Source organism: Oncorhynchus keta, chromosome 20 (genome assembly GCF_023373465.1).
Source record: "Oncorhynchus keta strain PuntledgeMale-10-30-2019 chromosome 20, Oket_V2, whole genome shotgun sequence".
In the NCBI taxonomy this organism is placed as follows: domain Eukaryota; kingdom Metazoa; phylum Chordata; class Actinopteri; order Salmoniformes; family Salmonidae; genus Oncorhynchus; species Oncorhynchus keta.
The window spans coordinates 11,636,748-11,651,021 of NC_068440.1; the positions used below are offsets into that span (position 1 = coordinate 11,636,748).

General features: G+C 38.5%; 1 protein-coding gene across 1 annotated transcript; it reads right to left on the minus strand.

The window, feature by feature from the left end:
• Positions 1-41: 41 nt before the first annotated feature.
• On the minus strand, positions 42-8,507 carry LOC118399399 (uncharacterized). Its single transcript, XM_035795455.2, has 8 exons — positions 8,319-8,507; positions 7,513-7,839; positions 6,861-7,217; positions 6,396-6,494; positions 5,489-5,510; positions 5,360-5,400; positions 4,400-4,443; positions 42-1,266 (listed from the first exon to the last, which is right to left on the minus strand). The coding sequence occupies exons 1-8, from the start codon at positions 8,395-8,397 to the stop codon at positions 1,201-1,203; spliced, it is 1,035 nt and encodes a 344-aa protein (XP_035651348.1). The 5' UTR covers positions 8,398-8,507; the 3' UTR covers positions 42-1,200.
• Between the last annotated feature and the right edge of the window lie 5,767 nt (positions 8,508-14,274).

Consider the following 14,274-nt stretch of genomic DNA (forward strand, 5'->3'; position numbering starts at 1 on the left):
TGTGGAAAAATGAACTGATACAATAATAACAGTACATTCCGTCTATTTTCTGAGTTTCATTGATATCGTGAAAGCTGCTGAGGTTAAGTGATAGCTGATAGCATATCACGAAAGTACAAAGGTTCATCTCTCATAATGTGCTATTGGGTGAAAAAAAAGCCTGCAAATAGAATTTGCTAGTGGTTTGTTAATACCAAGGAACAGATTTGACCAAAGCTGTGTCTGTCCATAAGCATATCACACTGAGAATACCACACCTTGCAGAGAGAGCGATAGATAGAGTGTGTGTGCAGGAGAGCGTTAGGCAGCTAAAGCTTAAACTACTGTGGTATGTGGTCCGCTTCTGTTCTGAAGGCTACAGTCCTGCACCTGTCACACTTTTTCATATGTTACACAATCTGCAGTCTGTGCCGGATCAAACAACTCACAAGTGTCAAAAACAGCGAGCCTTCTCATTTTGGTCAGAGAAACAGGCCGTACAGAGTTCGTCAAAGTGTGTTTCAGATTGAGAATTTGAATGTCTTTTTTTAGCATTCAAGCAACGTTTTTAAACATGTGTTCAAATACATAGGCAGTGTTGGCACCAACAGTTCCAGGAAAATTGTAAATTAGATAAGAGGTAATGAAAGAGGTAATAAAAATGAAAACAAAGAAAAAAACAAGATATTAATTTACAATTAATCCCTGAGGGTGAGACAGGATAGCTAAGAACACTTATTTCCAATGTGGTCCTCTATGTAGGACAAAACCAGGACAAGGTCAAATTCTGTCCTTCTGCCCCTGAACAACCCACTGTTCCTAGGCCGTCATTGAAAATAAGACTTTGTTCTTATTAACTGACTTGCCTCGTTAAATAAAGGTACAAAATAAATAAAAATACACAGGAAATCACATGGGCCTATAAGCAGCCAATTAGCCTACACCACAATAAATATATCATCAATCAATTTCAGTAATTTTCCTATGTAGGCTTGTACACGTTTTCCCACGGAAGGGCTCTAACCTGACCTTTGAAAACATTTTAGGACTGGGACAGTTTAATGACTATTAGGAGGATTTCCCACAGTTGAATTACAATATTAAAAAAAGAGCTCTGTGTCACTCTGGGCACTTAGCAATTGGGGACACTTGGCTCTTGGTTTATACACAAATACATACATAATAATCTGAAAACTCTTATGCAATTTCTTCTTCAAAATATTATTGGATAATTGTATTTGGGCGTCTCCCAAACTGGATGTGGTCCAAAGTCGCATACTGGACCTCCTGTGGAACAATCAACACCAGGGAGTTCATTATAGGAACATTTGTTTCTCAAGGAATCAGACATAGGTATAGCTGTTGCTGTTGCTTTAAATACAGAAATGCTTTAACACTTCATGTGGACTGAATTGGGGCAGCAATACTGCAAATGTAAACCAGGGTCTCATTTGTGACTATTCACACCATAGAGAGGATAGTCAGTCAATCTCAATCAATACATTCACAATGAAGATAACTGAGTAATAATCTAAAACAATCCTTCTAGAGGTGAGAGTAGGTTTAGCCTCAATTCATTGGAGTTTGTTAACAAATGTAATCCATATAAAAATGCCAATCTGTATTTTACACAAACCACAAGGTATATCGCCAATAAGTACTGTAATTACACTATACTTACCAAGTAATACGGCAGTCTGAGACATGAGAAATTTTCAGAGCAGTATGTTCGGATCATAACACTACGGCCAGGAACCACACCCTAATAGGGTATCCCCCCTTAATCATATCACAATAAACTCTTACCAGTTGAATGTGGACACAAATAAGCCTTTCTGTTGTACAACTTTTTTGAAATAATGTATACAAATATGCAAATTAAGTGGTAACTTATTAAATATGCACATATTTGCATATCATGCAAATACATTTTTCTGGACAGTGGATAAAGTCAGCCTAAATATTTTGGTTTCATTTTGTTAGGAAATTCCAGGACCGGACTTACACACAGCCGATTGTAAATAAATACTTTATTTCATCTTTATATTTGTAAAATACAAAAAAGTGACATAAAATGCATTTTTGGTACGTTTTTCAGAAGAATAAATCCTCTAGAATTAACATTTGTCAACATACTAAGAATCCGGAGAATACTTCTAAGGATAACACACACAATTTGGTGAATGCAGATGCTTCTGAGGATGAGAAAAATGAGTTGGCGGGTAGGAAGAGTCTGACTTTTGGGAAATGGCATAGAATGACAAGGTCACTGAAATTTAGACTACCAATTTAGACCCAATCACCCTCTTGTCCAGTTTGCAATATTCTCTGTGAAATGGGCTTTTAAATTATGTGTGATTCAATGTAGTGAGCTTTGCAATTATGAATGTATATGTCCATTTAAAAATGCAGTAGTATGATAAATGAATGAAAATATACATTTATCAACTTTTTGACATTTTTACTTTTTGAAAATACTACTATTAATGGACCAAAATACAAAAAAATCTCTAAATTGATAAATACAGTTGAAGTTGGAAGTTCACATACCAAATACATTTAAACTCACTTTTTCACAATTCCTAACATTTAATCCTAGTAAAAATTCCCTGTCTTAGGTCAGTTAGGACCAACACTTTATTTTAAGAATGTGAAATGTCAGAATAATAGTAGAGAGAAGTTTATTTCAGCTTTTATTTCTTTCAGCACATTCCCAGTGGGTCTGAAGTTTACATACACTCTATTAGTATTTGGTAGCATTTCCTTTATATTGTTTAAATTGGGTCAAACATGTTGGGTAGCCTTCCACAAGCTTCCCACAATAAGTTGGGTGAATTTTGGCCCATTCCTCCTGACAGAGCTGGTGTAACGCAGTCAGGTTTGTAGGCCTCCTTGCTCGCACACACTTTTCAGTTCTGCTCACACATTTTCTATAGGCTTGAGGTCAGGGCTTTGCGAAGGCCACTCCAATACCTTGACTTTGGTGTCCTTAAGCCATTTTGCCACAACTTTGGAAGTATGCTTGGGGTCATTGTCCATTTGGAAGACCCACTTGCGACCAAGCTTTAAATTCCTGACTGATATCTTGAGATGTTGCTTCAATATATCCACATAATTTTCCATCCTCGTGATGCCATCTATTTTGTGAAGTGGTGCCTCCTGCAGCAAATCACCCACACAACATGATGCTGCCTCCCCCGTGCTTCAAGGTTGGGATGGTGTTTTTCAGCTTGCAAGCCTCCCCCTTTATCCTCCGAACATAACAATGGTCATTATGGCCAAACAGTTCTATTTTTGTTTCATCAGATCAGAGGACATTTCTCAAAAAAGTACGAACTTTGTCCCCATGTGCAGTTGCAAACCGTAGTCTGGCTTTTTTATGGCGGTTTTGGAGCAGTGGCTTCTTCCTTGCTGAGAGGCCTTTCAGGTTATGTCGATATAGGACTCGTTTTTACTGTGGATATAGATACTTTTGTACCCGTTTCCTCCAGCATCTTCACAAGGTCCTTTGCTGTTGTTCTGGGATTGATTTGCACTTTGCGTGGTCCCATGGTGTTTATACTTGCGTACTATTGTTTGTACAGATCAAAGTGGTACCTTCAGGCGATTTGGAAATTGCTCCCAAGGATGAACCAGACTTGTAGCAATCTCCAATTTTTTTCTGAGGTCTTGGCTGATTTCTTTTGATTTTCCCATGATGTCAAGCAAAGAGGCACTGAGTTTGAAGGTAGGCATTGAAATACTTCCACAGGTTTACCTCCAATTTACTCTAATTATGTCAATAAGCCTATCAGAAGCTTCTAAAGCCATGACATAATTTTCTGGAATTTTCCAAGCTGTTTAAAGCACAGTCAACTTAGTGAATGTAAACTTCAGACCCACTGGAATTGTGCTACAGTGAATTATAAGTGAAATAATCTGTCTGTTAACAATTGTTGGAAAAATTACTTGTGTCATGCACAACGTAGATGTTCTATCCAACTTGCCAAAACTATGGTTTGTTAACAAGAAATTCGTGGAGTGGTTGAAAAACAAGTTTTAATGACTCCAACCTAAGTGTATGTAAACTTCCGACTTCAACTGTACATGCAAAAATGTACTTTTATCCTGTGGTGCCTGGCCTTACAGTGTTTTCCCCCCAATTTGGATACACTATGGGCCAGTTCCCCAGACACATATTAAGCCTACTTCTGGACTAAAAAACTCCAGAGAAAATGTTTTTAAGTCAAGGACTATTGGCTTCGTCGATGTCCAGGATTGGAAACCGGCCCCAAGAGTTAAGTCGGACCGAAATGTTTATTTAAAAGATCTACCTGAGAAAATCTGATAGCACAGCAATGGATTATAAAAGTATGCAACGTAAAAAAAAACATTTGGCACCTTCACCAAAAATTCTAAACCAAAACCAATAGCTACTTACCGAGACGGATGATCGAACTGCCTTTCTAGCTTCTCCGAGTCTCCCTGCAAACGTTACAAGTCAGATCATGACAAACACCAATACAGCCATGACATCCCCGATAAACTAGTGTAGTTCAAAATGTTTTGGAATCCTTCAATCAACCAACCCTGCATCCTCAATCGAGAGATGCTGTGAGAACTAATGGTGTCTCAAAGTACGCCAATGGCACCCGATTTACTTCTCTATGAAATATTTTAATCTCATCTCTCACACTCAAATGTAAAACAGAGTCTCCTAAAAAATGTCCCAACTCCTAATTCACAGCAGGAATTTGAAAAGAAAAAAAAGTAAGCTCATTTATTCGATCTATTTCAACTGAACAGTTAAAAAGATCATGAAAATGTGCCTCCCGGGTGGCGCAGTGGCTAAGGGCGCTGTACTGCAAAGTTCCTGGGTTCGCGCCCAGGCTCTGTCGTAACCGGCCGCGACCGGGAGGTCTGTGGGGCGACGCACAATTGGTCTAGCGTCGTCCGGGTTAGGGAGGGATTGGTCGGTAGGGATGTCCCTGTCTCATCGCGCACCAGCGACTCCTGTGGCGGGCCGGGCACAGTGCACGCTAACCAAGGTTGCCAGGTGCGCGGTGTTTCCTCCGACACATTGGTGCGGCTGGCTTCCGGGTTGGATGCGCGCTGTGTTAAGAAGCAGTGCGGCTTGGTTGGGTTGTGTATCGGAGGACGCATGACTTTCAACCTTCGTCTCTCCCGAGCCCGTACGGGAGTTGTAGCGATGAGACAAGATAGTAGCTACTACAACAATTGGATACCACGAAATTAAAAAAAAATAAAATAAAAAAAGATAATGAAAATGCAAAAACATTTTTGCCCACTAAATACCACCAAGCTGATAAAAGCTATCTTAAAATCCTTCTAAAATCATTGGCTGTTGTAATCCTAAATTAGAAAAATGATAACATTTTACCAGATTGATGCTGCCTGCTCTCTGTGCCTGTGCCTCTTTGTCTGAAATTGAAACAGAGTAGTTCACATTATCACTCCAGCGACCACTGACTTCTCAAATTAAATGTTGGATTAATGGTCAGACACAAACCTTGTATCCTCATCGGGATGTCCTATAGGAAAAAGCAACAAAAATGCCACATTTAAAATCAAGGTTGAAGTATACATTATGAATCAATGATAATGTTCTTTGCCATTTGTTCAAATTCACTCTATGATCTGATCTCAAAAGCAGAGGGAGTAAACTGTACAACTAAGGAAGAACTACTGGAATTGCATATTTCCAACATTCCTATTTCTGACATTGTTGTAGAGTGAAGTAAGATACAGTAACTACGTCGTTTGTGACTTTGGCTCAGTTTCTCTGATTTTAAGACTGAGTTCTTCTTCATCAATGTTGAAATAATTGGCAGTCAGGAGGTGGTAGGTGTATTACAGCTGCAGTTCAGCTGTAGTCAAATCAAAACTGCAAAAGCAGAACTATCTATATGCCGCAGACACTTGACATACGATCTCTATAACCATCACAGAAAAGCCTAAGGAACAAAGACAAGAATAACCTTTCTTAACGTTCCTGTGCAAGAGAAAATATACAGTAGATATCCTTTTGCATTCCATTTGCTCAGAAAAGGACATAATGGAATAGAATTGTCACCCCCACATTTGGTCACCTATTCTATAGGTAGTAAAAACATTCCCTTTACCTATATCTTAGTTTGACGACTGAACTGGCCAACTTACACACCTAGCCATGACCATAGGCATCACGTCATAGCCCTAATGTGTTTGAGGGGGCACTGATCATTTACAAAATAAGCTACATCTTGTACATTTGTGTCCTACAAATTGATTCAATTGATGGGGCATGTACCTTCCTCGGTTTCAATGGTTATAATGCCTCTGCTGAGGACAATGACATACTGTACATTGTCTTCCACAAGGTAATTTGGTATTTGTTTCATACAGTTTTGTCCAATTATTGATTAGATGTAACTTACCACGGTGCCGACACACAGCGACAGTGACAGCCACTATAATGGTGAGGAGAGCAGCTGCAGATATCCAATACAGCACCATTGTGCACACGCCAGTGAAATCTGTGGTGTAGGTCAAAAATACATGCAAGAAAGAATACATAGTAAATGAGAAGTTGATAAGAGAACAACGTTTAAATCGGAAAAGGAAAATCATCACAAACTCTATCACATTGTGATGTAGTATAAAACATGTGTTTTACAGTGTATGTGTATTGCCCTTTATGTGAAACTATAATTGAGCCTTTCCTCTAGTATAATATGCTTATCCCACCCATCCTCAGATTATCTCATGTCTTTGTAAGAAAAGTTAATAGGCTACTTTTGATTAGAAATGCTTCTGATTTAGGATGACGGATGGCTTTTTGCAGAGAAGACAGTTGAAATTAACATAAAAAGTGAGTATTTGAGATACAGTGATGCAATTACCATTGGGCTTTATCAGGGTTTTGTTGATAGAATTTCCCTCAAACTCCACCACACACGTACACTGCACCCCTCTGTCCCACTCCTCTGCCTGGACTAGAATCTGGTTCATAGTGAACTCTGTGGCCGAATCACTGTTGTCTGTCCAAGTGGACGAAGTTAGTCCACTGTCCTCTCTCCCGTCGATGAGCCAGAACACATGGACCTGAGATGGGACCACTTTCAACACCAAACACAGCAGAGGGATGAAGGACTCTGCTGTGTAGTATAGAGTCGTCAACACAACAGACCCGTCACCGTCCGATGGAGAGAGGAGTTTGATGGCTGGCGATTCAGTGATGTTCTGTGTTCTCTCTCTCTCTGGGAAAAAGATTGTCAGAATGGTAACCAATTAAATGACTTGTTGAAATGATCTACAGGTTGTTCAACGTAGACTACACTCTGAATGCACGGTTCTTCATTTTAGCCCATACAGGCAACCTCATTCAATACGTTCAAAGGGTTACAGAAATTCTATGCAATATTTACAATAGGCTATTTAGATTTTTCGAGCACAAGATTTATTTTTGTGTGTGTACATTTTTTTAAAAAACACATCTGTGTATTTTTTTTAGCAGTCAACTTTGTGAATGAAAATACCAGACATTCAATTTACCTGTCACAACAACTCTAGAACCATTCCCCGTGTGGGTCATTTCGGATTGAACAGCTGAGCAATAGTACATTCCTGAGTCGCTCACTGTTGCGTTGGCGATTGTAGCAGAACATAGTTTGTCCTGTTTCCCTTCTCCCTCCTCAGAGTTGTTATCAATCTTTAAGTCTGCAATCTTAGTCAGTGTTCCATTCCTGGGGTCTACTTTCATCCAAATCACAGAGTAGCAGTAGGTGATAAGCTCAACCAAATAGCATTTCAAGGTCACTGTATCACCAGCCTTCACCATCACCCTCCCTGGCGTCTGGATGATAATGGATGTGTGTGTAGCTAAAAAAAAACAGAAATAGGAATAACAAGAATATAACATATATTTCAACTAATTCCTGTTAGAATGTTTGGTGAATTTCATAACTTGGTTTTTCTGAACATGAATATACCAAGCGTGGATGCCAAACACAGGGGAAAAAAGCGTACTCCCTGTCCACCTACAAAAAGATTTAGGAACTTTTATAGGCCTCCTTTGTCTAACCTAAAATGTGAATTATCTTGAAATTGCTAGATTATAAAATGAACATTTACAGCCACACAAGTTTATTAAGAAGTTATAATTTACTAGAATACTGTGGTTAAGGGCTTATTTATTGCAATAAATGAATGTATGCACGGTGGTGATGAGACATAGGCTAAACCCCTTACTAAACCCCTTACTACCATTACTACCATTATTCGTTTTCCTAAATAAATGTACCTTTCCTACATTTATTCTCGACACATTGACAAAGTGTGCAGAATAGAGTCATACTTGCCTTTCAAAACATAGCTCCAGCACAACAGAAGTATCAGGGGCCATGGCATTTTAGATTCACGGAATTTGAAGGGCATCATCTCTTTGAGTCTGTTCAGCCACCTTGACGAGATGAAGGTGTCTCGCGCATAGCCCTGCTACGTCGCAGAAAGCGAGACCGACAACATCTCACCGGAAATGAACATATAAAGTGTCCTGCGTTATAACAAACTGTGAGCAAGGAAAGATAGGTCATATTCCAGCAAAGGTCTCTACAACAACAAAAAACTTAGAATAAATGCAAAGTTGACAAGATTGCACCGACTGAATGCAACGAAGATACATTTAAGAATTGACTCACTAGAGAACTGCCTGTTTTCGACAATTACAGCTAGGCTATATTGAGATGAATGAATAAACATGATGACATCAATGATTATTTGTTTTAATCAATTCACGTCCGTGATCTATAACCTCAGTTTGTACAAAAAGTAATAAAATACATAATTTTGAACAAAGAAATAATGTAAGAAGAATGTAATTTACTCTGTAAGAATATAGCCTATTATGCTATTGGCCTGGTTCTCTGTAAAGTAGTAGGCGAATTACCTTTTCAGAATTATTTTTGAAATTGGCTTAATTCACTATTATTATTAGGCTACGTTGGTTTTTTAAAAGCATTATTATAATAATTGTTTATCTTACCGGATCTCATCGTTCGCCAATTAAACAATACATCACTAAAAACGTTAGGCGTGTATGTCTATAGAGATATTGTTATCATTGTTAACATTGCCTAATTATCTGAACATAATATAATTCATAACGTCTGTTGTGATTCTGCCATGTGATGTGTGCCTTATCTATATTTATGGCGCTGGATTCTACTAATGATGGATTCCAAGCCAAAGTCAATTTACATGTTGGTATAAACTTTCATTACAGGCTGTTCTAATTCCAGAAGGGAAAGTAGAACACGTGGATAAGAGAAACATTAGGCCTACATTCAAATACAGACGGTTCAGTGTTACATAATGATTTTTTTGTTGTTGTATTACATAACAGAACAACAATTGTAATGTTCAATCTTAACACTAAATAGGGTAGTTCATATTCAGGTGGGGGGTCAAACATTTTAGGTATATTCTTAAAAACTAAGATGATACAGATGTATATAAATTTATGTTCATAATTTTATTTTAACGTTGCTCGCCTTGATCTAACCTCAAAGGGCGCAAGCGATGTTGCAACCGAGCGAGGAAAAATTGCTTGAGGCGGCGCCTACACAAACTACCTGTTTACCATTTGGGGTTTCTAGACCACAAAGCTCATGGAAACTCTGAGATACTGCTGACATTGCTGAACAAAACAGTCTAAACATATTCCCGGAAATCGACAAAGGGGTATGATGAAAAACAATAAAATGTTTTAGGCTGAAACATGTGAGATTATAGGTCTGCGTAAAAGGAGCATTTTGTCTTCGTGGTAAAGGCAAAGGCGGCATGATGATTGAGATAAATGCGTTGATGCTGCAGTCGTGCATAAAAATCCACTTTTCTGTCTTAGTTAAAAATATCAGCATTTCTAACACCATTATGAGTTAGAGGCTTTCAAGAGGTAATATTTTGCATGAATTCTTTGATCCAGTGTTTGACTTAATCTGATGCTGACCTGTGAACTCCACTATGTTCCCATAACATTCACAGAGATGCTTCTTGTTGTTAGTAATTTGATTAAAATAAAAAACATATGGACGTACAATGGTCGGGAGTGAACTTGTAGATACAATGCCCTCCTTAATGATTGGGACAGTAAAGTATTTTTTCTTTTCTTTTGGCTCTATACTTCCAAAGTTCATCCATATTGTGTGAACCATTTAGAAATGACAGCACTTTTTTTGTACATAAAAAGTATTGGGACAAATCACTTGTATTTTTATTAAAACAGTAAAAAGTTAAGTATTTGCCCCATATTCATAGCACATGATGCATTGAGCTTGTGACTACAAATCGTGAATATTGATGAGAGACAAAGTTACAGATGCACAAATATCATAGGAGGGTTAGCTAACATGCTAAGGACTTGCAAAGTAGCTAAAACGTTGTAAGTAGTTGAAAAGTTGCTAACTAGCTCAACTGCTAAAGTTGTCCATGATGAGATTCGAATTCACAACCTTTGGGCTATTAGACATTCACGTTACATTCGTTTTTGCGTTAAGCATTAAGCAACCATCTGTCTTAAGTAACCATACCAAACATTAGACTAAATCGAGTTCTCGGATTTACGTACAATATAATACGAAATGCTCTGGGACCAGGTTCCCCCTGTTATCGTAATGGTGAGCAATTATCATGTTTTGGGGGTATGAAATTTGTGCATCGGTAACTTTCTCACTCATAATTATTCACGATTCATTCAGGATTATCCCTAATCATGGTAGCATCCACATTAATGTAGAAGTGTTTAGAAACACATTATATTCTTATCAACAATAAAAGTGACTCCAAAATGACACAATACATTATTTTCCATTTATTTTTATTGGGAACAAAATAATCTGAAACACAACCAAAACAAACATCAAATGCATCCCAAAAATGTGTAGAGTCACAAGCTTGATGTAGTCATTGCGTGTTATGAATATGGGACCAAATACTCACATTTTTATAACTTTAATACACATTTGTCTCAACACCTTTTCGCCCATAAAATTGGGGGACTATGTGCAGAAATTGCTGTAGTTTCTAAACGGTTGCAAGCGCCATGCTCTACCAACTAGCTATATAGGACAATGTAATGCAATAAGACCCACAATGGCCACAAACAAGTGCGTTCGAACTCCAATGAGCGCACGCCCTCTTTTGGTAAGCATTTATGCTATGCACGCAGGTTAGGCTACCATTTGCCTTGACTCTCGAGTCGCAGAGATTCGGAAGACACTGCCATGACTTAGCCCATCAAATACAAATTATAAACGTATAACAGCCTACTTAACTACAATAACATGGTATTTACTTTTAGATTGTAATAATTGCAATAATTGCAGACCTAGTGAATAATGTGTTATGGCAACAAGCACCGTTTATTTATCCTGTCAGATAAGATGTAGGCTATAGACCAATATAGGTAGGTGATGTCAATACACTCACCTATCATTTTGTATATTTGGAAACTGTGCTAAGTCCTGCAGAGGCATGAAACATTGCCATTCGCGCAAAGGGCTGTTCCAAGGTAGCTGCTAAGACTCAAATCGACTATTTTCTATTATTATCCATCTTACCAGCTCCTTTCCTCGCTGTGTTCATGGCCTACCTATTGAGAGATGGGAAGTAAAGCTGCAGGGTACATTGTTAAATACATTTTGGTATGGTCAAATTGGACATTCTGGTATGGTATGGTTTAAATTGGAAATTCCCAGTAGCAGTGCGTGGGTAAAATCACTTGGGATGCCAAGCCCCCCAAAAAAAAAAAACGAATTAAAGCCATTATGTTGTAATTGTGTTGTTTGCTCCATAACCTGTTAATTCGTATGCCTTGGCGGCCCTGGTATATAGGCCGAAAGGCAGAGACAGTAAGAGGACAGAGGCAGAAAAAAAATCAATCACACCGTTGTTTTACCACAAAATCAGATAGCAGCCTCTGACCAAATGAAGTCCATAAAGCATATTAAATGTACAGTTACATGACCTACAGCATGGTCAATCAAGTTAATGTTTCCATTTCAACTTCAATATTTCAACATCATCAAATCACCTCTGCTTAGTCTAATACAGTCACAACTAAAATATACCAATGACAATTTAGTCCAATCAACGTAAGCTAAATATGATGTGGCTGTCCATGGTTCTGATTTCTGTGCGCGTTCGTCCATGTAGAAAAACTTGATGACTCACCCTACTTGTAGAGAAACACCAATGCCATCCTTTCTTTCGTGCTGACAAAACGGTCTATAACTCTGCCATACAGTACATACTTTTATTTTTTGTTGTCTTAGGCGACCTGGCTAAAATGCTTGCTCGCTAGCCTAACTTTCATGGGCAATGTTAGCTAGTTAACATTAGCCTTCTACATCTAGCTACATATTGAACGTCAATCCTCTTAGGCCAGGGGCACAACAATGTATGAATTAATTGTTGGATCAGAATCACAGTTATAATCATTGTCCTGTATGTTGTTTTAAGTAAAACCACAAGTCCAAATCCCTATCTCCATCCATGGCTAATTTAGGAAAGGGCCAAATTTAGCTAGCTGGCTAGCTAGCCACTGGAGGACAACGACACAACGAGATGCAACAATTTAAGTGGTTTCTGTCAATGAGGTATGCTCTCAATAGGAGTGCTGCCAAATCCACACTGGCTTCCCTTTTTTTGTTGTTGGTGCGCCTGGACCATTCATAGTTGAGCTCGCTCAGTTTAGCTCAAAGCTGATTGGCTTCCCTTGCAAAGCGTCTCAGCGTTGATACAGCGATATATGTTTTAGCAGTTGTCAAACTGTCTCGAAATTGCCGCTGGCATAGGCATGCAACGGCCACCTGTCTATCCAAGATAGCGTCTGAGGCGGACAATTGGTTTAAATGACACGATGAAAAAAGGATGGTTTGTTATAGTAAGCGTTTCTCTTATTCCTTCCTTAATGACCTTCCGTATACCGGCCCAACAAGAAGGCTGAGGGAAGAGCTTTTTCGAATTTTCACCAGAGAATTGCCAGAAACTGTTCTGTGGAGGTAAAACGGATTGTTGATCTAAATGTCTGCATATATAATGAACTCTGGGGTGCAGGGTTGCAGTCAGATGTTGTGGGTCCTGTGCTGTGTAAATTCAGTTTTGTTTCATATCCAGCATATATCAAAGGAAATTATTGGATAAAAAATGTAACTTTTTCCAGGTAAATTATTCACATGTTATTGGGTACAATCATCCAGGTATCATCAGAGAGGTGGTTTTGACTGCAAGGTATGTGTGAAGAGCCCACCCAATGGTGTTTACTTGCATAGGCCAAAAGGATGTTTTACAAAAGCTGTGTAAATTAATAGCTTAGGATAGCTCATGTGGCCATCTTAGTTTCTGGTTTTGTTCAATTCAATTTGGCTAGGCCTACTTATTCCAAATTATAAACCTGGTGGTTCGAGCCCTGAATCCTGATTGGCTGACAGCCATGGTATATCAGACTGTATATACCACGGGTATAACAACATTTATTTTTACTGCTCTAATTACATTGATAACCAGTTTATAATGGCAATAAGGCACCTTGGGGGTTTGTGGTATATGACCAATATATTACGGCTAAGGGCTGTGCCTAAGAACAGCCCTTAGCCGTGGTGTATTGGCCAAATCTTGGAAAACAGCTTTTGTTTTACCACTCCTCAAGGGAGATGATGGTAGTGAGTTGGATAATTATCAGCCCATCTCTAAGCTCTCCTGTTTGGCTAAAATTCTAGAGTCACTGGTGAATAGGCAACTACAATCTTTTTTAATTAACAGTATTCTTTCTAGTAATCAATCTGGCTTTAGACATAAACACAGTACTATTACGGCCACTGTACGTGTTGTAAATGATATTACTAATGCCCTAGATAATAGAAAGTATTGTGCCGCCTTGTTCATAGATTTATCTAAAGCTTTTGACACTGTAGACCATGTAATACTTTTGGTATGCTGTCGTCAATAGGACTGGGATTGGATGCCTGTCGTTGGTTTCATAACTATCTAAAGGATAGAAGTTAAGCTGTTAGAGTCGACGGTATCCAGTCAGAGCCATTGGAGCTGGGTAAAGGGGTCCCACAAGGTTCTATACTTGGTCTATTACTGTTCACTCTCTACATAAACAATATTGGTGATGAGATAAGAAAGTGTCAAATTCATTTATATGCTGATGACACTGTCATATATTCTATCGCTTCAACGGCTGACCAAGCATTATCACTATTATTTTAATATATTACAAGAGTCTTTTATACAGCTGAAACATGTTTTAAA

Excerpts from the sequence above, each read along its gene's own strand:
- LOC118399399 (XM_035795455.2), bottom strand. The coding sequence starts at position 8,397 with ATGATGCCCTTCAAATTCCGTGAATCTAAAATGCCATGGCCCCTGATA. Across the intron at positions 6,495-6,860 it reads AACCCTGATAAAGCCCAATG|ATTTCACTGGCGTGTGCACA; the intron begins GTAATTGCATCA and ends CCTACACCACAG. Across the intron at positions 5,511-6,395 it reads CGCTGTGTGTCGGCACCGTG|GACATCCCGATGAGGATACA; the intron begins GTAAGTTACATC and ends TTTTTCCTATAG.